The sequence below is a fragment of the Dermacentor variabilis genome, chromosome 11 (genome assembly GCF_050947875.1).
Source record: "Dermacentor variabilis isolate Ectoservices chromosome 11, ASM5094787v1, whole genome shotgun sequence".
NCBI classification, from domain to species: Eukaryota; Metazoa; Arthropoda; class Arachnida; order Ixodida; family Ixodidae; genus Dermacentor; species Dermacentor variabilis.
Window position 1 is genome coordinate 88262606 of NC_134578.1, and position 25193 is coordinate 88287798.

The 25193-nt window shown below is 44.8% G+C and overlaps 1 protein-coding gene across 1 annotated transcript in view; it reads left to right on the top strand.

The window, feature by feature from the left end:
- Positions 1-25193, top strand: part of LOC142563371 (uncharacterized) — a 110861-nt gene that overhangs the window by 54971 nt on the left and 30697 nt on the right. The window contains exon 5 of the mRNA XM_075673931.1: positions 12949-13245. Within this exon, the coding sequence (XP_075530046.1) occupies positions 12949-13245 (297 nt within the window). The remainder of the gene's footprint in view (positions 1-12948; positions 13246-25193) is intronic.

A 25193-nucleotide genomic window follows, 5' to 3' on the forward strand; every position in this document is an offset into this window, starting at 1 on the left:
CAATTCACACAATTGTGATATTGTTTGTCATGGCTGAGTTACACAGTCGTATGCTTGAGAGTTTCGTTATTGAAATCTGCATTTTTGTCAATCTTTAATGAAATATTGACACGTGCGCTTGTTCATCAGGTGGGTGCGTTTCATCGTTTAACATTTTGTCGCTCAGCGCAGGACGCGCCTTCATGTATCGAAATTTTCTGCATTATTATCCTTGGTTCCATCCACTGCCTGTCGTCACCGAAACTTGTGTGATCTGATTACATGCATGCGTGACGCGAATGGTGTAGAACTTTTTAGAAGGCAAGCAAGCTCCAGCGTTTACTCCGGATCCTTCGGTGACTGATGTATAAACGCCGACGCACTTGACCCACTGATCGGACTTTCAACGTTCGCCAACACAGTTTACCGTTATAACTGTGTTTTTTGTGTAGCTTGCTTTTGTGGGCACATGTTCGCCCACAAAAGCACAAGTTAGTTTCGTTATTCATAGATTCACCACTGTATTATTCTCCGTCAGTACTACGTGATATCTGGTGGGGGTTCTGGTGCTTTCATGTACCGAACGCCCCCACAAAGCCGTAAGCCGTAACCGCCCACAAGCCCCAACCACGAAGACAACACCAACGTCGCCAAGGACAAGCGAGCTAGCCGCAGGCTGCAAGGACTACCTTCGGAGCACGGACGTTTGCCTCCGAGGGCCGGAGAGATCCTTACCGAATCAATGGTCGCAATGGTAGCACCAGCGTCCCCCATCGTGCTTTAACAACTGAGAGAGCCACCTACCTTCCATGGTAGTCGGAGGATCCGCAAACCTGGCTCGGGACTTTCGAAAGATTCTCGGTCTTCAAAAACTGGACTCCTGAGGACAAGCTGCGCTACGTGTACTTCTCCCTGGAAGATGCCATGAGGACATGGTTCAAGAAATGGGAGTCAACCCTTACCACGCTGGACCGGTTCCGCAGTAATATCCTGAGAACCTTCACGAGCAACTTCAATAAGAAAGGGCCGAAGTTCTATTGGAAGCCCGAGTGCAGCTACCGAACGAGGATTTTGTCATATTTGCAGAGGAAATGAGCCGTCTATACCGCCACGCCAACTCAGAAATATCCGAGGAGAAGAAACTCCGCCACTCATGCGTGGTGTGAAGGACGAACTTTTTGGCAGAATGATACAAAGCACACTAAAGACTGTTGAAGAGTTTCTTCGCGAAGCAACCAGCATTGAGAAAACACTGGAAATACATAACCGACAATTCAACCACCGCGTGAACGCAACAAACTACACCGTAGTACAGTCACTGGCCATCAACAAACTACGTGAGACGATCAGAACGGTTGTGCGGGAGGAGCTTCAGATGTTCTTCGCTTCATCACAGCCTCAAGTGATTTCGATTGGTGACGTCGTACGTGAGGGACTCCAACAATAACTCGTAGCCCCTGCATTGCCGCAGCCTCAGCCGCAAGCGATGACGTACGCTGCCGTAGCCCACCGTCACGTTCCCCCTCCGTGCCCGTGGCAGAGCCCTGTGACGCTACATTTCCGTCGTCCACAACCGCCGCCGCCAGCACTCCAACCCATGCCCCTGCTCGCGGAATTCCAAGGAAGAATGACGTTTGGCGTGCCCCCGCCCACCATCCATTTTGATATCACTGCGGAGAAGCCGGGCACATCTACGACCGATGTCGTTACCACGATATGGGACTGTGAGGGTTGGCCATATACGCACAGCGCCTACGTGGCATCACCAACTGTCTCGCTGTCACACTGTGGAGCCCTCGACGACCATCCCGTTTACCATCACCATGCCGCTACTTGTCCTTGCAACGCCGGCCATACACTGGCCAAGCCCAAGGCCGGTGTGCAAGCCCATATTTGGAAAACTAAATGCAGCAGATGTCATCGAAGGCAACCAACGTCTACTCGACCTGGAAATTTACGTCCCAAGAGGGATCGCTAGACTGCACAGATTGAAAGCGAAAGTGAGGCTAACAAACTTGAGCCAGGAGTTCAAGCACGTCAACAAGGACACGACGATCGCATACATCGAGGAAATTGTGGAAGCCAGCAAAGTGTTTGTCCTCTCAAATTCCGCCCCATCCACCTCGACGACCACAGTTCCTGAGGCAGAATTCGACATAAATCGATGTCTCCCGACCACTGAGCTTTTCAACGACTGCTTTTCAAGTCATCGAGCATTCGGCAAACACCACTGCAAAGCATCGCGTAATAACCGAAGAGTGCGCTCGGCCACTCTGCCAGCACGCATACCGAGTTTCGACACAAGAACGTCAAGCTATGATAAAACAAGTCGACGAGATGCTGCTGAACGACATCATCCACCCGTCGAAATGGCTTTGGGTATCTCTTGTAGTCTTTGTGAAGAAAAAAGGATGGAACACTGCGTTTCGCCGTCTATTATCGTCACCTGAACACGATCACGAAAGAGGACGTATACCCCCTTCGACGGATAGACCACGCACTGGATCAGCTCTGCAACGCTAAATAGTTCTCGTCGATGGATAGTAAGGCTAATCATCATCATCATGAGCCTTGTTATGTACACTGCAGAACGAAGGTCTCTCCTTGCGACCTCAATCACCCCTGTTTTGAGCCACCCGATTCCAACTAGCGCCCACGAATTTCCTAATTTCATCGCCCAACCTAATGTTCTCCTGTCCTCGACGGCGCTTTCTTTCTCTTGGCGCCCATTATTCAGCCCTAATGGTCCTACGGGCATCTAACCTGCGCATTACAAGATCTGCCTAGCTCCATCTTTTTTGGTTTATGCCGATAAGAATATCGGCTGTGCCCCTTCGCTCTCTGAAACAAACGGCTCTCTTTGTATCTCTTAACGTTATGCCTAGCATTCTTCGTTCCGCCGCTCTTTGCGCGGTTCTTAACTTGTTCTCAAGCTTCTTTTTCTCTGCCCGTATGTCAAGCTTCAAATCTCTGCCCGTATGTCAGCACCGGTAAAATACACTGATGGTACACTTTCCTTTTCAACGATAATGGCAAACTTCCAGTCAGTAGCTGACAATGTCAGCTATATGCGCTGTCACCCATTTTATTCCTTCTGTGAATTTCCTTCTCATGAGCAAGACTCCCTATGATTAATTGACCTAGGTAAGCGCACTCCTTCGCAGACTCTAGAGACTGACTGGCAATCCTGAACTCTTATTCTCCTGCCCGGCTATTAATCATTATTTATTCATTATAATAGTCTTCATCCCCACTATTATACTGTCGTTGTTAAGGTCCTCAATAATTCCTCGTACCTCTTCACAGTGCTGCTGAATAGAACAATGTCATCTGTACACCTTAAGGTTGCTGAGATATTCGCCGTCGATCCTTACTCTTAAGCCTTCCCAGTAGAATAGATTGAATACTTCTTCCAAGATCGCAGTGCATTGCATTGGCGAGATTTTGTTTCCTTGTCTGGCCCCTTTCTTCATAGGCATCTTCCTGCTATTCTTGTGTAAATTAAAGCAGCTGTGGAATGTCTGTAGATATTTGCCAAAGTATTAACGTAAGCGGTCTGTACACCTTGATTACCTGACGCCTCTATGAGTGCTGATATCTCTACTGAATCAAGTGCCTTTTCGTAATCTATGACAGCCATATAGAGAGGCTGATGGTACTCGGCGGATTTCTCGATTACCCTAATAATGACACGGACGCCATCCATTGTAATGTATCTCTTCATGAAGTTAACCTGTTGCCTTGGTTGACATAAGTCCAGCGTTGTCCTTATTCTATTGCAAATTATATTGCTTAATATTTTATATAAAGCTGGGAATAAGCTATTGGGTCTATTGTTTTTCAATACTTTTTTGTCTCCCTTTTTGTGGATTAGGATAATGTATGCATTCTTCCAGTTTTGTGGGACCATTCAAGTCGGTAGTGTTAGGAATGGTCTGCCGAGGTGGCAACATGCAAGTTTTCTCATCGAGCTGCAGCTGCGAGCGTTGCAAGCTTCCCCGAAGGGAACCATGGAAGCCTAGCACAATTCCTGCGGTGACTCATTTCGTAGGGATCTCGAGGTGCCGCTTCAACATGCCCTCGGCGCCGTTATGGCTAAACGCAATCGGCGGACCAACAATTCTTACTGAACCCACCTCCGCCGGCATGGTCTCTCTGCATCAAGAAGAGCTTCCCTAACAAAAGGGTGCTTCGCGGTACGTGGGCCCCAGGATTCGTCACAGTCTGATGACACTCGTGGCGAATACAGGACGCGAAACAATGGACAACCGGCGGCCACGCTGCGGGGGTCAGCTCGGGGAAGGAACGAGCCTCTCAAGACTCAAGATAATGGATAACCGGCGGGTCAACTGCGTTGACGTTTGACGCTGCGAATCGGTGGTGAACTGCCGTTTTTCCCTCACCTAGGGATCTATGGAGAACGGAGTATTTATAAGCGTCTGTTTGTCGGCTGCTAGGTGCGCTCGTCATGACGTGGAGGAGCCCGAACGGCGAGACTAGAAATAAAATAGACTTCATACTCTGCGCTAACCCTGGCATCATACCAGATGTGTACGTGCTCAGCAAGGTGCGCTGCAGTGACCATAGGATGGTCAGAACTCAAATTAGCCTAGACCTGAAAAGGGAATGGAAGAAACTGGTACATAAGAAGCCGATCAATGAGTTAGCGATAAGAGGGAAAATAGAGGAATTCCAAATCAAGCTACAGAACAGGTATTCGGCTTTAACTTAGGAAGAGGGCCTTAGTGTTGAAGCAATGAACGGCAATCTTGCGAGCATCATTAAGAATTGTGCAATAGATGTCGGTGGTAACTCCGTTAGGCAGGATACCAGTAAGCTATCGCAGGAGACGAAAGATCTAATCAAAAAACGCCAATGTATGAAAGCCTCTAACCCCACAGCTAGAATAGAACTGGCACAACTTTCGAAGTTAATCAACAAGCGTAAGACAGCTGACATAAGTTAGTACAATGTGGATAGAATTGAACATGTTCTCAGGAACGGAGGAAGCCTAAAAGCAGTGAAGAAGAAACTAGGAATTGGCAAGAATCAGGTGTATGCATTAAGAGACAAAGCCGGCAATATCATTACTAATATGGATGAGATAGTTCAAGTAGCTGAGGAGTTCTATAGAGATTTATACAGTACCAGTGGCACCCACGACGATAATGGTAGAGAGAATAGTCTAGAGGAATTCGAAATCCCACAGGTAACGCCGGAAGAAGTAAAGAAAGCCTTGGGACCTATGCAAAGGGGGAAGGCAGCTGGGGAGGATCAGGTAACAGCAGATTTGCTGAAGGGTGGTGGGCAGATTGGCAGAAGATTTTACGTCATGAAGGAGATGATAGTGTGTCAGCCCTTTTGTTGTTCCTGGGTAGCCAGAATAGCTTATGAGTCAGTCGAAGTATGAGTCAGTATGAGAAAGTCAGTCGAAGTCAGTCGAAGTATGAGAAAGTATGAGTCAGTCGAAAACGTTTGGAAGGGTAGGCCAAGAGAGATTCCGTAAAAGTAAAGCGTGTTGTTTTGTTTTATATTTGAGCATTTTGAAAATTTTCGCGATTTGAGGCTAGTATTTCTTTCAATAAGTAAGGTATGAGCTTTGTTTTGTTTGAGAGGCTCCAAGATTTGAAAGATGCGTTTTATGTAAACCTGTAGTGTCGCGAGGTGTTCATTAATGAGTAGATAGGCTCTTCTTTTTTGTGTCTGTGAGTAGCATGAAGGTCAAGGTTATCGTTGAGAGGCCTATGGTAACGCGTGTGTATTAGTTAACCTTATTTTTTATAAGTGTTTTTCAATTTTCTCAGGTTAAGCGCGTAGATTTTCAGTTAGTGCATCATTTGCACTGAGAAAAGCTCTTAGATCCATTAGCGCGTGTCCTGTGTGGACGGAAAGAAGGAGATTTATGACTGGGTTGCTCGTGTGTGTTGAGGGCTGCCGTGTTCTGACTTCTCTAGTCAGCGTGCGTGGAACTAGTTGTTAGAAGACGCATTTTTAAAGGGTTCTGCGGAGTGCGTAAGTTACGCAAGTTTAGTTGTTCGTTTGAAGTACGTGTCCTGTATGGACTAAAGGAACAAATGTGAGTAAGCGTGATGAAACGTTTGCGTAAGACGCAAGTACATGTTGGAATAGGGACCACAAAGCTAGCGCAAGTGTGATTACGTACCTGTAGAGTTGCTCAGACTGTTCAGTGGCACCAGTACATGCGATAAGCATGCCACTGCGATAGGATAAGGACAGGCTGTTCGTGAACTTAGGCTGCTTATGTTCGGGTATTGGTGGTTGAGAGCCTTCGGTTTAGTTCTGCGTAAACCTTTGCTCTTGTGCAGCACGACAGTCAGATGTGGTTAAACTCAGGAAGAACGTGGACGCTCGCTTAGGCAGTAGGAAATTTTGGGGCGAAATTTTGGGTTCCCAGTTAATGACTTGCACTGAAATTTTGATAGGAAGCCTGGTGGGTTAACAGCTGATTCCGGGTGTTTGAACGCTGAGCAGTATTGCGTTGCCAGGATCGACACTTCTGTGCCATTTGTTGTGAGATGGTTGCAGGCATTCCAAGTGCGCAGGGATTGCAGAGAGCACAGTCATCGTCTTGCTCGCCAGCCATTCTCTTCCCACCCAGCGGTTGTCAGCACTGTCCAGGCGAGATTTTCCGGGCCATGGAGGAGCTGTTAGGAAGGGCCTGCCGAGTTGGGAACATGCAAGTTTTCTCAGCCAGCTGCAGCTTCGAGCGTTGCGAGCTTCCCCGAAGAGAACAATGGAAGCCTACCACAATTGCTACGGTGACTCATTTTGTAGGGACCTCCAGGTGCCGCTTGAACACCCCCTCGGCGCCGTTATGGCTAAACGCGATCGGAGGACCAACTACTGTTACTGAACTCGCCACCGCCGACATGGTCTCTCTGCATCAAGAAGAGCTTCCCTAACAAAAGGGTGTTTTGCGGTACGTGGGCCCCAGGATTCGTCACATTCTGCTGCCACTCGGGGCGACTACAGGACGCAAGACAATGGACAACCGGCGGCCACGCCGCGGGGGTCAGTTTCGGGAACCAACGCGCCTTTCAAGACTAGATAAAGGACAACCGGCGGGTCGACTGCGTTGACGTTTGACGCTGCGAATCTGCGGTGAACTGCCGTTTTTCCCTCACCTAGGGATCTAGGGAGAATGGAGTGTTTATAAGCGGTTGTTTGTCGGCTGCTAGGTGTCCTCGTCATCGTACTCGTTAGCTGTGTGCTGTATGTTCGTCTTGCGTGCTCCATTTGGAAGTCATGCTAGACTGTGGATCGTATGACTTGTTCTAATGTAAAAACATGTAAATAAATCCTGCTCGCCTATTCCTGTCCCCCCAAGTTCCTCCCTACGACCTACAACCCTGACAACTGCATGCCACCGGTGCAATCGTCCTCCAACCGTTACAGGAGACACTTCAATTAGAGATCTACCAGTTTCTCAAGCATTATGTCTCCGCAATATTTGAATAAATCGACTGTTATTCCCTCTTCTCCTGCCGCTTTTCCCCCTTGCATGCCTTGCAAGGCCCTTCTGACCTCATCGCTAGTTATTGCAGGAGATTATACCACCTGCTCATTAGTGCTTCGAATGGCGGTATTGTGGCTCATTTGGGTACTGTACAGGTCAGTATAGAATTCTTCCGCTGCTTTTACTATACCTACGAGATTGCTGATAATATTACCCTGCTTATTTTTCAGTGGATACATATTTTTGTGTCCTATGTGAGGTTTCCTTCACACTGATTTCAGGCTGCGTCTATTTTCACGGCTTCAACAGCCCGTATCACGTTATAGTCTCGAATATCACTTAATTTCACTGTGCTGCTCATGCTTGACGTTTCCGCGAATTTTATTTTATCTCTTGAGTTCGACACTTTCATTTTTTGTTGTTTCTTTATTAGATAGTTTGTTGCTTGGCAGAGCTTACCTACTGGTTGCCTTGGTGCCTTGACTCCCGCTTTAATTGCTGCCTCTGAAGCCAGCCTGGATAGCTATCATTCACTACGTCTATGTAATCTTCATTTCTCAGTTTTAAGGATGCAGATTTCTTTGCAAGTGCCTGCCTGAATGTGTCTGCTTTTGCACTTACTGCCACTAGGTTGGCCTGTTTCTTCCTGACTAATTTTAATCTTTTTCTAGTCAGATTGATGTGCATCGTTGTCCTTACTATCCTATGATCACTACACTTTACCTTACCTAACAATTCTACATCCTGCACTATCTGCAGTTCTCGATGTCGTCAATTTTTGTCAGAAGTGACTGCAGTACCTGTTGTTGTCTTTCACTTTCATTTCTGAATTCTCGCACTGAGGTCGGTAATTCATAAAGGCATTCAAACTTTGATTCTAAAGTCTGATTCGGGAGCCGAGGTCACTTATGGTATGTGTCTACTGTGTCTTGATAGCTGTAAGCTTCTCAATAATTACTTCTTGGCCCTGCAGAGGCTGAGTAAGTGACGCCTCAAACAAGGGTCCCGGATTTATTTCGACGTCGCCACTCATGAAAAGCAACAAAAAATAAAATGAGAAAAGTCGAAGCGAGCAAAACTCCAGGGATGACGCGGCATTCTTTCAGGTCTAGAATTCGACAATACACATTCAAACAGTATTGGGCGTGGAACCGGGGAGACAAAGGAAAGAGCGAGATGAAAAGCTGAAATTACCAACCTGCAAAAGCACTAATGACCACGTGAAGGGCATTGCTTCCGCAGTGCCGGTTCCACACCCCACTGTGCCAGTGACTGTCCTCGGCTTTTGTAGCGCTTGTGGCAGCCAATGTGATGTGGCAACTGAGTGAGCGGGACGCCAGTCGCCGCTGCTCCGTATACTCACCATTTATATTTCCCAATAAGCTGCAGAAAGACGGCAACCTAAGGGAAATGCCGTCTGGCAGAATCTTATAGTCAAGTGCGCAAATGCGTCGGATGATCCTTTAAGGTCCAAAATAGCGGCGTAAAAGCTTCTCGCTAAGTACTCTTCGGGGTAATGGGGTCCAAACCCAAACACGGTCACAGAGGTGGTACTCGACGTAGCGTCGTCGAAGGTTGTAGTGTCGGCTTTCGGTGCTCTGCTGGTTCTCGATCCGCAGGCGGACGAGCTGTCGGGCTTTTTCGGCGCGCTGGAGTTAGGTGGCGACGTCAAGATTCTCTTCGTCGGTGATGTGCGGCAACATGCCATGGAGAGTCTTCGTCGGGCTTCTGCCGTAAACCAGCTTGAACGGCGTGACCTGTGTTGTTTCTTGCACCGCCGTGTTGTAAGTGAAGGTTACGTACGGCAGGATGGCATCCCAGGTCTTGTGTTCGACGTCGACCTACATTGATACCATGTTGGCGAAGGTCTTATTCAGGCGCTCCGTAAGACCATGCGTCTGCGGGTGGTAGGCAGTTGTCCTTATCAGGCTTGTCTGTATGTATTCAGTAAGCTCTGCTGACTGTATTTTGTGAGAATGAATTTGGTGAGCGCTGGTGTAATGACCGCTCCTCTGTCGGTGATGAGGATTTCGGGAGCGCCATGTCACAGCAAGATGTTCTCGACGATGAATTTGGCCACTTCGGTTGCGCTACCTTTCGGCAGAGCTTTCGTTGCAGTGAAGCGGTTGTGGTAGTCACTCGCCACGAAGATCCACTTATTTCCGGATGTTGACGTCGGAAAGGGTCCCAAGAAGTCCATCCAGATCTGCTGAAATGGTCGGCAAGGTGGCTCGATCGGCGGTGGTAATCCCGCTGGCCTAGTTGGCGGTGTCTTGCATCGTTGGTAGTCACGGCAAGTCGTGATGGAACGAGCGACGTCGGCGGTCAGGTGCGGCCAGTAATACGTGTCTTGTATTCTTGCGAGCATGCGGGAAAACCCGAGCTGCCCGTTTTTGTTATCATCGTGCAGGGCGTGAACGACTACTGGCTTCTCGTTGTGGCGGCGGCTACAAGGACAAAGTAGTTTGCGTGGGCTGGCAAAAAGTTCACCTGGAAGCCGTTTCGTAAGATAAACGGAGACCATCCGCGCCTAAATAGTGATTTAATTAATTAATTTATTGATTTATTTATTTTCCAAATAATGCAGGCAGGAGCGCTGCACAGGCAGGAGAGGTTCGCTCTTTTTTTTTCACATCAAGTGCAATGACAAATAATTCACAAAGGCATATACATTGGTACAATGAACAACAGACGCTGGCAGACAATTCTACTCTTCAACAGTGAGCGGACAAAAAAAAACTTCTGAAAAATTTTTGTCCTCGCAAAGTACGGGCGGACAACATTCGAGTGATTAATTCTAGATGACCTGTGTTGTGCACGGGAAAGATAACGTTTGCGCGGCAGACCAGTTCTGTTCTGATGGACGAAATAAAGCATTTTTATTCTCGCAATCTCTCGCCAGACATGGTTGGGCTCCAGATTCAGTCACCGCAGCATATGGGCAAGAGATGAATGTCGATGGTCAGATTCAATAATTCCAGCAGCGAGGCGCTGAATTCGTTCTACTTGAGCAAAATCTTTAAGGTAATATAGGTTCCACACTCCGCAAGCGTACTCAAGGACTGGTTGAACTATATTACGGTATGCCCTCAGTTTAACACTCGACGGCGAGTCTTTTAAATTTCTGCGCAGAAAGCCAAAGTTTTTTAAATGCTGTTGTGAAAACGTCCTTCAAATGCTTATCCCATTTTATGTCGCTTGCGATAGTTAGTCATGGATATTTGACAGACGCTACTCATTGAATATTTTTTTGAAATGCAATACGTATGAGACAGTGGCTTTTATCTGTGTGCTTATTGTAATAGCAATTTTTTATCATAATTGATTTGCATGCCATGTCTTTCGCTGCAGTCCGGAAATTTAAAGAGATTCTTGTTCATTAGTGTTTGAAAACAGGAGCTATTAAAAAGACAGTACATCAGGCAGTCGTCAGCGAATAATTTTACTGTAACGGAGTGATCGATGTGAGAAGCAATACCGTTTATACAAATTACAAATTAAAGACCAAGTACGCAATCCTTGTGGTACTCCTGAAGAAAGAGTAGGTCAGCAGACCTGACAACTGCATACTCTACAAATTGTACGATTTATTTAAATAAGCCTGCAACTACGGTATCAATCTTTCAGCAAGCCCGGCATCCCTTAATCTGTCAATGAGTAAAGTGCGTGCCACAGGATCAAAAGCTTTTGACATATCAAGAAAAACTGCATCAATTCCTTCACCATTGTCTGAAGCTGAAACCCCTCGGGACAACGACGGCCTTGCCTTGCAAGTACTCAGAAATGATTCTGAGCTCCGTGTCGGCCGCTGCGGCTCGGCAAAATTGTCTGCACGTATTGTACCTAAAAAGGCGTCCTCCTCTTGGTCATATTGGGGCGGCAGGTCCACGGGGACCCGAGACAGTCAGTCGGCATGAGAGTGTTTTCGTCCAAACTTGTAGATCGTCGTGTGATCTCGTATTCTTGCAGTCTGAGGCTCAGCTGCGCTATGCACGGTCCCTTAAATTTGGTAGCTTATAAAGGGCGTGGTGGTCGCTGACAATTTAATGGCCTGCCATATGACCTCCCGAACGGCCTGCCATATTGGTAAGGGCGGAATTTTTCTTCAGCCCAAATGATGAAGCGGCATTCCTTTTCGGTCGTACAATTATAACCATCCGCTTTGGACAGCGACCGGCTAGCCTAAGATATCATCCGTTCAAGTCCTTCTTTCCTCTGGACTAGGACGGCAACGAGGCCTAGGCTACTGCTGACATTGCGCATTTCTGTATCGGAGTCCACGCCGAAGTGCGCATGTACAGGTGGCGACTGCATGCGTCGTTCGAGTTCTAATGCGTTGGCCTGCGGCGATTCCCACTCGAACTACACATCACATTTAGGTACATGTTTCAGTAGGCAAAGTTCAATGGGTGTGTAGTAAGCGCTGCTTTTGATTTTAGATGTAAATTTAGATGTAAAAAATGTAAATTAGGGTAATTAGTTAAGCTCAAACGTGCTTCCCTGGTGTTTATCACTCGGTTAATCGCGATGGTTCATTTAACGACGGCTTGGCAATCCTCGGTACCAGTTACTGCTTGCGCTTGGCTGCACGAGCCTGTTCTCGTGCCCAGGCTATAGCATCGGCACGGCGTAGACGCGCTCGTTCCCGGTTCTGCTCGCGGCCTTGCTGATCGAAGCTGCCTGCTCCTATGGAGTACGGATTGCTCATGGCATACTCATTTCGGAGCCGGACAGAAACTGTAGCGCGCGCGCTCGGCTGCGACATAGAGCAATGACGTCAGTACTGGCACAGCTAATCCAACACTACATAGATAACACATGGCCGTTTCACTGCGATCCATGACGTCTTTTACCTGGCCCGACTCCCAAAGAATCGAATGGGGATGCTCCCGAGTAGGCAACAGTGATGTTGAAATCACCGATTTTATCGGCCCAGCCTTGTCAATGGAAATTTTGAGCCAGGTAGCGTGACGTCATGGGTTGGAGTAAACACGCCTTGTGATATCTAGGTGGTGTTGGCTAATCCCGCGCCTCTTTCTTTCCTTTTTAGGCCTGCACATGGGGTTGTGCCGGAGGAGTTTTCGGTGTAATGGCAACCGACAGACGGACGGAAAAATCTGCTATCCACATACAGATTCGCTTTAAAACACAAATATTTTCCCGCTGCCTTCGGAGGCTTATGAATGCAGCCGACAACACATTTACCGAAACCGAGGTTGACGGGGAAGATAGGGGACGGGACATTATATGTCAAGTAGTTACAAAGCAAAATGCGCGTGAAAAAGTTACTGTTTGCAGAAAAACATTTCAGTTTTATGTGAGAGCAAGTTTACCAACCCTCAGTTTCATACTGACAGTGGTTCAAAGTGTGTGATTTATTGATTATCAACTGATATTGTTATTGGAAATGCTCGTAAAGAATGGCGTCGTTTGAAATTCGCTTGTGATTCGGTAATGTGTACAAGTCTGCTGCATTTCTTTTCTTTTCTCAGGTTGACCCGATTGCGAAACCCGCTGAGGACCATCGCGAAGACAAACCCACCACTGAGGTGACACCACAAGACAATAGCGGCGAGTCGCCGAGTGCGAGCGCTACAAATGACGAGTTGTTTTCCTGCGTTTGGTGTCCGGCGCTCCGTACTTTAGATACAAATAGTGAGCGCGCGCAGATGTCCAATGACCGCAGCATTAATTCTCGCAGCTTGGTGCAGACCGATCTGGAAACGGTACCTCGGTCCGTGCGCCAGCGGGTGAAAGCGAGAAGCGACTTCTTCGAAGTACACGAAACGGTGAGCATAACAGTACACTGTAAACACAAATGAGCCCATATGGGCGTTTTAACAGTTGATATGCCATTTTTTCCCCCTAGCCTAAAATGAGTACTCCCACGAGAAGAAGTAAAATAAGCTAGAACCATTATTATACCCCCGACCCCATTTGAATAGGCATTGCGGTTGTAAAATGGGGGTTTTCAAGGAATAACGGTAGCGTACGGGAAAGTGGGAGTGTTGAAATACACCCATATCTGAGACGAGCCAAATAGAGAAAAGAATAACTCAGCCGTGACAAACAAGGAAGTGAGCCGCAGCGACAATTTCAGTAGGATTACTTCTGCAGTCAGATTCGAAATATCCCGCGCGATGTGTGTCGGCGCTGTTTTTATGTTCGGAGTAGCCGCGCCTTGGCGCTGCACAGGACGCCGAAAGTCGGAACGGTCGGAACTACGCGCGGAGGAGCACAAGCCTTCGGAGCGCGCGCGCGTGCGTTGAAAGCCGCAAAGGAGCAGCCATTGTCAGCGACGGCGCATTCTTCTACCGTGGTTGTTGTTTCTCACAGCTTTGAACCCCCAAGACTCCACGGTAAGTGACTTTGAACGATTATTACACGTTATATGAGTGTGCATGTGTTCAAAGTGAGGAGACGCGCTGATATGACTTATTGAAGGTCTCAGTACAACATGTCGCGACAGGTGGCCGTCCAGAACCATTTTGCACGATCACTGTGTTTCTTCGAGCTTTGTCGTAATCGAGGCGACTTGAGTGCTTAGAGTCAAGCGAGTGTACCTTAAAAAGGGTATTGTACATGATGACAAACTTTGCCGCGTCTTTGTGTGGATGTGAGCATTCGACATGTTCCCCGAAGCGCAAGCCACTACCATAATAGTTACGTGCAGTGCGAAGTGAGCTACGCTTCGCCGCCTAACCGCGGCCTGAAAAATGTGGCGGCTCGTTAAGGGTTTACTACGGTGCGCGTGTGTGAGTGTTTGTACAGCGATCATTTGAGCGAGAACCGGCGGCGCTTCTTCGTGCGCGGTATCTGCTAGCTGGCGCGTACGTGGCGCCAATCCCCTAGCTCGTGCGATTGTGTGCAGTAGGTCGCTCACTAAACGCGCATTGTGCAGATTTGCCAGTACGCTCCGTGCTATCGTCTGTGTCTCTTCGCGCCCACATCGCTGATTGTGCAGGCAGTGCGCGACAGCGACGCGTAGCATGTAGAGCCTGCGCCCGTCGACTTTGATCTGCGGGCGTGAAATGTCGGCTGCGCGTTTGTGGTATTAAAAGCGTGTGGTGAGCTTCCAACGGCACTGCGGATCAACGCCGCGTGAGCTGCCGGTCAGAGTATAAGAACCTCTTTATTGTTAGCGTACTGCTTGGCGGCAACAGGTGTCCTGCTTGGGTTCAGATTACTGGATACGCCGTCACTTGAACGGCGACGGCCGGAGCAGGTGAGTATCAGTGGCGCCGGCACCTCGGCGGCCAGAAAACGATGCCTGTGCCGTGACGAGATATATCAACTTACGCGATAGAATTGCCGGCGATGGCTCATACGGGCGCGTCGCTCCATGGCTGTGTTCTTTGCTGAGGCCGCCACTACGCCTGCCGTGCACCATACTACGATAGATCTATATAGTCGATGCTTGTGCAATGTTGTTATTCAACAGCTGGCGCTGTGCACTGGATACCTGGACTTGTTTAATTACTTTGCTGCTGTGCCATTGCGTATTGGGTACAGATATTCAGTTTTGAATTCTAGGTGCCAAATCAGGATCATATCAGATCATATCATATCAACTCAGGATCATATCACACATCACAGCGTCATCCTATATTGCACGAGTATTATTAACAAAATTTCTGCTGCTGGTGAAAAATTAAGGCAGACCGATCAACCTGTATCTGTGAGAAAAATGTGCTTGAAGTCCACCATTATCTATTATAAAGAGGTACTACCTTGGTGTTTAATGTCAGTAACACTCATAAGTTATGCATCCTTTTGTGTGAAGTAATTTGTCTTAGAAGCCATTCATTGTAAGGGATCAGTAAACATCTCATAGCTTAAGTAGTGCATAAGTGCATGATTTGGGCAAAGCTTTTAGTTTGTAAAGAGCAAAGCCATTAAGATATAAAATTTTGGCAAGCTTAGTTTAACAATAAGCTGACCAATATACAAAACCTAATGTAGCAGCAGTTGTTCTCCAAGATAAACTTGCCACCAGATTTTTTGTGTTCTGTGTTATCATTGTAGTGTCAAATATTTCTCTTTTATTTCAGGACTGCGGCTGCGGCCGTTTCATTGCCAGCTGTGAGGATGAAGCAGCTTCATAGCCGGAGATCAGACGCCTCTCATCAGTTTCCCTTTTCAGCAATAGAGGCCTTGGTATGCTCTTACCTAGAGTTTACTTTTTTTACCCTGTATGTTTTAAGTGCAATGGCTAGTTTAGTGGCATCACTTAGAGTGATTGGTGTGACACCTGTTCCATGGGACGTATGCAGGTTATGCCATGTAACTTTAGCAAACTTAAAAAAAATATGCAAATGCCACCTAGCTGCAGAGAACCTAGGTAATGTTGTTTCCTGTCTCTTGGAAATACTTGGATTTGCTGCATTTTGCCTAATTACCTAATTAGCCTTGATCAATTAATAAACTTATCAAATATTATAATTAGATAAAAAGTTTCAATTATAAAATTGTAGAGCAACGTGAAAATTTCCCAGTACAGCTTTCTGTGGCTCAATATGTGCTAAAAAATGTTTTAGGAGCATGAAAGAAGCCTGAGAATCTCGCAAAGTGCCTTGAGTGTGTGTGACAGCGCCTGTATTGTGTTCTTCCTTCAGTCCTCGTCTTTTGCGCTGTACAATCATGTCGACCTCAAGTGGCCAGTCCTGTGGCAGTTTTGCATATATTTGAGTGCTTGCCCTGTATAGGTATGTGTGTTCGAGTAAGAAAAAAAAATACTGAAGGAGCCCAAAGTGATGTATTTCAGGACAAGTGTATGATGTAAATTACTATGTAACAATAAAATAAGAAACTGAAACAAGACTTCACAGTAGAGGTATGCAGGTGTGTGCATCAGCATAATGACGAAAACTTTGTGCAAGTTTAGAAAAATATTAATTAGATTGGTTTCTGTCATTCTTCTCTATGACATAATTATTGCAAAAATATGCTCTCTACTATTGCACGACTAAAGATACAGTTCAAATACATCATTTGCTAGCACCTTCACATTCATAGCAACATAGAGAGGAATGGTTAAAAATTTGCTTTGCTTCTCTGACCTTCATTTTAGGTCCTTCTCATGTTTGCTGAGCTTCTTAAAGTATCTTAGACACCTTCCAGGGTTTACAGGCAACTTGAGTACATTATGCCAGATTGTGGGGAAGCCGCAGAGGTCGCAGCATCTATAGTGGTGTCCGGTAAATGCAAGTTTCTTGCATGATGCATTATGCTCAGTACCAATTAGATTATCATTTTAGGTTATCATTTTAGCAAAAATCATTGTTTTACAGACATATATCAATGTGTGTCCAAAGAACTGCACTGTTTATAAGAGTTGCTCATTCTCTAAGCGTACTGTCGGTGTTGTAAAATGCATGTTTGTTGGACGGCATAGTGTTCGGCCTTCAGCTGAAGGTAGTAGTGGCCCATTTGCATGCGCATAAAGCTGCAGTAAGCCAAATGTGAAAGGATAAGGGCTAATACTAGCAAAATTTACACGTAAGCAAACTGTTTGATGTGATCCCTAGGAAAGTATGCAAAAATATAATGTGCTTATATGATAAACAGTACCTATGTTTTAGGCGCATGGCTTTCTAGTGCCAGATTCCATAACAGTTCATTATTTAACACTTTAAAACTATTTGCCCTGTTTATGTCTAACTGCTCTAAATTCGAAAATTTTTATTGATTGCACTGTGAAAGTTTTGGCCGTGACTTAAGTCACTGCCAGAATTAAATTTATAGTTGTGGCCGTCCTATGTGTGATAACAAAAAACCATTTTGGAACCAGGTGGCTGTTATGCAGTATGCTAAGTGTGTGTATTAGAACAGTCACTTATATTTTCATTGTAACCATGTATCAAGTATGTATGTACACATCTCGAAGCCATAGACTGTGTAATCTTAATTGAAGGTGTTATTGTGTGGAGTAGGTTTTTTTGTAAGCATTGTCTAGAATTTGCGCTACATTAAGGTGTAGTGAAGCTAAGCAAAAAATATTTTTAAGACAAAATGGCTGAAGTACATCCTTCAGTCTTAAGCGCATTTAGACGACTTTACAGCATGTAGTAAAACAAGAATGGGAACTGAGGTGCTTAATTTTTGTTCATTATTACCATATGGCACCAGCATGCGATGAAGACAAAAGAGGGAGAGAAGTGAAGTGCACCAAAGGGCAACCCGCTCCTTATGGGAGCTGCATTCACATCTGCATGGTGCATGCAATCTTTGAGTTATAGCAGCAGCTATCCACCTGTTCACTTTGTTGCACATTTGCATTGTTTATGTACTAAGTCTGGCCCTGGAAGTGTTAGGCAGTGCCACTCATGCATTGGTGCTGCATGCAACACATGCTTCTAACCACAGATGTCATGTATTATGTGAACCTAAGTTCTTTTGAATTCATGTAACCCACAAAAGTTCCATTTGAAAGGACGTGCCATACTTGCCACCATTGCCATGAGTAGCACTGGCTGACAGTCACAGGGCAAGATGTTAACCTTGCTCAGCTATTATGGAAAACTATTTTACATACAAATGTGGTAATTAGTATACATGCCAAAAGCCTCACAGAATACAATTTTTTACCTGCATCTTACAATGATTGTTATTTTGCTTTAACTCAGGATGCCTTTCCACCTGCGTTGCATCCTGTGGCTGACCACTCCAACGATCTTAGCAGAATCGTTACACAGGTGTGTTTTTATTTTATTCTCAGTAGTGATATTTTGTAGTTTACGTTCGATGTAAATGCACAGATCGAATGAAAAACAGCTTAAAAGATGAGCTCACAGGCACTGTATCCAAACGTTTGTTAGGAAGGAAAATCTTTGTTACAAGTTGTCATTATAGCAACACAAGAGAGTGTGCTCGTCAAACCACCAGTTCCTAGCAAGCAACAGCATTATACCATGGAAGAAGGCAAAACATCAGGCGAAAACCTGTACTAAACTAGGGACTGAATTAAGACGTTTTGGAGGCTTAAACTATTTATTGGGTTACTCTGTCTAATTGCTTGAACTGAACTGACATGTCCTGCAAAACAGTTTGTATTCACATTTGATACAATCTGCAGCAAAATGTAAACAAAGGGCTGCAATACTCTAAGGGCCTGCTATTGAAGTAGCAACCAGTCTTCCCAGTGTACTGCAGCCTCAGGAAAATGATATGTGGTACACTGAACCACATGCACACACAACAAATTTTAATCCATAAGCATCTGTACACTGTGCTTGTGCAGGACTGGGCAACTGGCTGTTTGTTCGTGACTGAAACAACTACGTACTTCAAGACTGTATTGGGTAGCCACCATCTTTTTCAGTCAGTGTAACAGTCCATAAACATATGGATTTCCATGAACATTTTGTCTGCCACACTTTTCTTTGTTGTTTTTTTGCACTCCTGCTTTGATGGCTGCGAGACACTTCAGGCTGGCTGAAGAGACAGTGGTAGCCTAGTAGCTGGCCTCGCAAAGTTATCTTGATTTTTAAGAGCCAACTTGCTTTGGACGATGTTGAATAACACATCAAAAGGCACGGGAATATTGACAAGGTTAGAATGACTTTGAAAGAAGTTTATGAGAGTTCATTTTTAACTCTGATCTGTCTGCTGAGACCAAATCATGTCAGCTTTTAATGAAGCAATGTTCAGGTTGCAAAACTGCAAGGCTGTGTGGATACTCAATATACTCAAACACCATCGTTGCTTCATATAGCTGAAGTTGCTCCATGACATCAAGGCAGAAGCAAATGACATGGCAAAGGAAAGGGTGGCGGAATAAGGACTCTTGGTGGCAATTATCTAGGTTCAAAGGCTATCGCACTGAGTAAGAAAATGTGTTCCCGATACAGCGTCAACATAGTGTTAATGCTGAACAAACTGGCACCATCTGCTTAGTCCTACACAAGCATGTGCACAGAAAGGGATGCCTGTTGGCCTTGAGGGCCACCACTGCAGGGATCAGCTGCTATCGCTATGACATAGAATGTGACATCAGATAATTATAGTTCACACCTTTGCTGCAGCTCGCTGGCTGGGTAATTGAAGCCTTGATTGTAAGGTTGAAAAGTTGCAATCACAAGGTGGCAATTTAGTTGCCAACTCTTACAGCATGGTTCACTACTCAGTGCTGCAGTGCTGGACATATTCAACCAAGCCTGGTGCGAATTCTCATGACTACCCATGTTCAAGCTGCTGCTAGATACTTAGTTGATAAAGTCACTGAAAATGAAATTTGGTCATCGAAAGAGTCATGAAAACGATGCACACGAGGCTTGTAGCGTGCTCACTTGGTATGGCATCAGTCAAGCACCCTGTGTAGAGATGCTGGCTGAAGTGCAGCAGAAGTGTGGATTGAGGAGACAAAAATATAAGCTGTTCAAGTTCCACATATAACAGACCGATAATAAATCGTCGTTCAGCAAAAACTCTGGCAAAAAGGGCAAGCCGCACTCCCCATGACGAATTCTATGAAAACAGTACTGTTATTGCAGCAAAATTGCCTATAACTCTTTTGTGAAAGATCACGCCAACTGAATAACCAATATAAAAGCATCAAGTTGCTCCAATAAAAGCCTTTGTTACGCTACACACCAGACTGGGATGTAAGGTCTAGGTTGTTTTGTAGCCAAGATGCCCACAAGCAATGCTTAAAACATGCAAACACTTGGAATTAACTGTGATTAAACTGCTGATTAAACGGATTAACACTTCACAGCTGGTACCACAATGTTGTTTTCTATGCCACAGAAAGATTCCAGCACGTGGGGGCCACAATTCTCCTAGAGGCCAATACAGACACAGGGTGCCAGCAAGCATGGACTAAAGATTTTTCCATATGCATTGATGTAGTCTACCAGATTTGGTTTTCTTGGGGGCACAGTCATATTTGGGGTAACAATTTTCTGCCTGAATATTCATCGCAGGGAGCACTGCAGCCAGCTAAAGCGAGTTTCTTGTTCACACCTTGCCACACGTGTAGACTTGGCCCATTTTTCTAGGCACATTTGTTGGATTCAAGAAAGAACACAGAGTAACTTAAGAACTTTATTCCTTCTAGATTTAAGGCGTGGGCCAGGTGTTAACCAGTGTTTAAAAAATTTTACCAAACCGGGAAAGATTCTTTCTTGAAAGTCTTCTCATATCAGCTTGTTACAGTCCCTGGCTTAGTATGGGTGCATGTGCAGTGGCTTCTTTTTTGGTCTGTTTAAAAGGTCGTTTTCCTTTTGAGTGTTTCAGTTGCAAGGAAATCACAAATATATTTTCATTTCAGCAACCCTTGTGACATTACAGAATTTCTTTACATATTGCAACCAAGCTTATTTTTTAAACAAATGCCTTTCTTTCAGCATCAAAAAACATCTTAGATGAAACAAGGCAAAAATGGCTGCTTATGCATTTGTACGATATTCCATCTGAGAGGGGTGAAAAGTAATAAAATGTTCTACTTTCATAATTTTTCTACCATGTGTACAAAATTTCTTAATAGGAATGAAGCAAATTCACTTTTTGCACTAGCCTATTACAGAAACAAAAATGACGAACAGCTTTTAAGGGGGCCCTCAGAGGAGCCTAGTCCGCGCGTTTCTTCTTTTCTAGCGCAGCCGTCGCTGCACATGGCTGTGAGTACAGCTGAGCACATCTGCAGCCTGCGCACCCTGTTCTATAGGTGAACTGCTGCGTGTGGAAAAGGTGGACGTGTTGATATGGCGTGGTATTATGTGCACAGTCTTCCCACGTGTTTAGTACTGGGGGTTGCATAATCTGTAGTTTCGGAGATGCATTGAAGTGAGAGACAGACAAAGCGTTCGCCTCCACTGCCAGCACTTTTCATGATGGTGTCGTCCCACTGCGCGTGGCAGTATCAAAGAGGACAGAGTGGATGCAAAAGCAAGGCTAGGTTTGCTTCATACTACCTATGCGAAGGTATCGTTGACACACCGTGAAACCATATCTTTGGTCGCAGACTCTCAAATTCAAAATTTTTTTTTCTCATTCAGATTTGATTTTTCTGACTGCGGCCCTTTTCGTGGGAAAACAATCCATTTGCAAATGTACTTATTTGACGAAAAGGTGGAATCACAGTACAACAAACCAAATTGCTGATTTTAGTGGATTCGTTATGTTGGGGTTCCTTTGTACATGCCTCCAGAAAAAGCCGACCATCGTCTGCTCACACTCCGCCGTGCCCGCCCGTGTAGGAATAAACTTAATTTTGGTTGGCCACAATGCTTATCGGTGTAGTAGCTGTCATGTGTCCACCCATACATATTTTGTCGGCGACCCGAAAACCTCAAAGGACAACTGTATTTTGCTTATGTGCATTCACTAATCAAATAAGTATGTGTTTGCTATGATCCCCATAATATTGAGTTAGCTGGTATGCTTGAAAATGTTCAAAATATGGCAGTTAGATTGGTAATAGGAAGTCATACTAAAAGGCTTTGTATTACTGATAGTAAGAGTAAGCTGCAGTGGAAGGATTTAAAAGACTAGGAAATCTCTTCAGTTAAAGTTATTTCACAGCATATACTGTTCCAAACATGTAGAGATAGAGAAATTCATATCATGCTATCATCATACCTCACAAGAGAGAGATTAGACTAAACAGGTTTATTAATTTCCTTTTACTTATAGGTGATGCCTCACATTTGTTTTTTCCTTAGACCAAAGTGACTGCAAGGTTTTTCCGCCTGCAAATGTTTGCATAGTTCTCAAAGATAATTCCCTCCCTGCTTTGTCTGCTTGATTTGAATGTAAGTTACATTACACAGAATGTATACCCCCCTGCAATGCCAGGACAGGCGAAGCAGGTACTAAATGAATAACCACAAAAGGATTTTGGAGCGAGCAAAAATGGCATGTGCAATAAAGATATGCGTAGATGTCCCGTTGGTGTTGCTGTCAAACAAGAAATTGTGATATCGAGAGACTGAGCAAAATAACGAAATGTGTGCTTGGCAAACTATAGCTGTCATTTGCACCTTGATTGTGACTTAGCTTCCAAAAGAAGTTTTCTTTGTTATGTCTTGTTCTTTTTCTGTTAAAATGTACTTTTTTCTTTGTTTACTTTTGTTTGGGTTTTTGTAGCTATATCATGTGCACATGTGACCAATAATGCCGTCTGGAAGTAAGTGGTGGCTGGCATTTCTCACTGCCTGTCGTTTGTTCAATGTGTGTACTAAAGTCAATAGAGCACCAACCAGTATAAACCAGTGTATTGAATTTGTTTTCTTGTTTTAGTATGAATGATCTGACTGGTTATGTGCCCAAATAAACAATTAGATTATGAAAACAAAGTTCATCAGAACATGTCATTCGTTTTACTTATAGTTACCCTATTTCAACTGCAGAACAAGTCATTTTGCGATTCTTAGTTCTGAACAGGTAAGAGCAGTGCTAAGGACACAAAGTGAGTCAACATAGATAAATGGCATGGTGCACTGTGCACTGACTGATAATTGATATGTTTTTGCAACAGACAAGCAAATAAATATCCAGTAATGCCTTGTCAAAGGCACGAAAGCACATAAAGAGGCAGGGGGTGGTCACATGCAAATGTGCCATGGTTGTAGGTTTGTTAACAAGCATGCCACTTTCCTGTAACTTCAAAAAACAGGTGCTGTACTGACGCATTCGTCTTTTTTTGCTGTTGTTATTTTGTGGGATTTGGTTAGTTTCTGGGTTAATGGTTACTGCTTTCGCTAACATGTTGCACTTGTGAAATTCGGGCCGTCATCTGCACTCTTTACAGTGTATGTGCCCTAATGGTCACATTATAGTGGTGCTTAATCGTGAAGGCTCATTCAAATATAGACGTGTCTGCTCTACATATGCTTTTCTTCATGCCAAAGGAATAAGATATACTATGTTTGTGTTAGAAGGAAAGAAACTGAGACTGGTGTCTATTATTGCACATATATCTACGCTTAGTTGCGTTAACATTTTCGCATAATTTCAACAACTTATTTGGGGCATTTCTGTAACATTCACTCTGGCTTATCCACTTAGGTGTAAGGAATAAAGGCAAAAAAGCAAAGCATTGCAGTGGATCTAACTTAATGCTCTTGATTCTTGTTACCTTCTTGGCAGCTTTCTTTTTGGAAAAGCATATGTACAAAAGCATGTTTGGACCAAATAGGCTGCTGTTTGCGAGGCTTTGCAAGCACCACTATAACGTGACAAAAGCAGTGTGTGGCCATTGGTTGTGCAAATTCTGGTGTAATGACACCACAAAAAGTAAACGAAGAAAGATATGTACGCAAATGACACAAGCAGCGGATCTCACTTCAAGCTTTAAAATAAGGAAGCAGGCAATATTTAATAAAAGGTGGAGACATGATGTGATAATACCTGTTAAAAGAAATTCTTTATGCAGTGCAACTAATGGATCAGTGATACATTTGTCCTTCTTTTTAAATGTTGCAAGCCACAATTACCTTTCATGTTGTCAGGTCGTAATACCTGGCTACAACGCAAGTTTTGTGGAACACAGGACTGCAGTCCCATTCTTTGCAGTATCTAACATCGTGTGAGGGAGGGTTGTTTCACACAGATGACTCATACTCCCTCAATCTCCCTCATTTCGCATTAATAGAGCATCCCATCTGTCCGATGTAGGCACGGCTTTATGATGGCAGCAGACTACACAACGCTTGCGGCCTAGCTCACTAGATGCATATTGTGCTTCAAGCCACAGCCAACCTTTTCCTTTTTTTGGCTTCTGCCTTTTGTTACAGCACAAAACTCTCCTAGCAAGGGCCTGAGAAAACAATGATTTGTGCAACTAAATTAGGCATGAATATGGAATATAATGAATGAGATGATGAAGTAAAAAAGTGGTTGCAGTTGTTTCGTATGCATTTGTAATTTTCATGGGTAATTGTGTAGCTGGTTCCTACGTACAAATTTTTTTTTCTGTATGAGACGTGGAGAGATTTGCTCTGATGAGAAAAAAAGACTGAAGCCAGGAAAACAAATCAATTTGTTTGTTGCATGCAGCACAATTTGCAGGCGGTGCACTGTGCAACGGAGGTTATGTACAGTCTGCCATTCCCATCCAGTCATGCTTGCATTGCATAGACACACATTGTAATAATTTGAGATTGAGGCTAATAAAGTTTGTGTGCAACAACTCTCATCCGCACATTGTGATGCACTGCAAAATAGATTGGTTCGTTCCTGTGTTCTTCAAAACTCGTAGCCAGAAATTATGAGCAGACGTACATAAGATAATTAAGCTTTGGAAGATTAGCACAATAAGGACAAATGCATCAGTCATTCTGAGTTACATTGCACGAAGAATTTGTTTTTGAAATAATGACGTCACTTCATGTCACTACGTGTTGTATGTGATGTCTGTTTTGTTATTAAAGCCAGAGTTGAGGATAGGCGCTTGTGCCCTGCATGTCTTTGTCTTCGTTTGCTTCTGTGGTGTCATTACACCAGAATAAATCCATGGCAGGAGCTGCCAGTCCATGCATTTATACTACATTGGGCTCAGTACGGCTGGCGGCCTCAATGTGACGAGTTCGAAGTAGCAGTAAGTACTTCAGAAGGGCAGAATTTTGTGTCAGTTGGGGGTGCATATTACAGTATGGTGAAGCAATAGATGGAACAGTGTGAGGCGAGACAGGCAGGAAAGTGCTACAGACAACTGTGAATGTTTACTGGAAAGTTTCACTGCAGCAGGACAATGCGTGCATTATCCTGGTGCAGCGAAATTTGCCAATTTTCATAG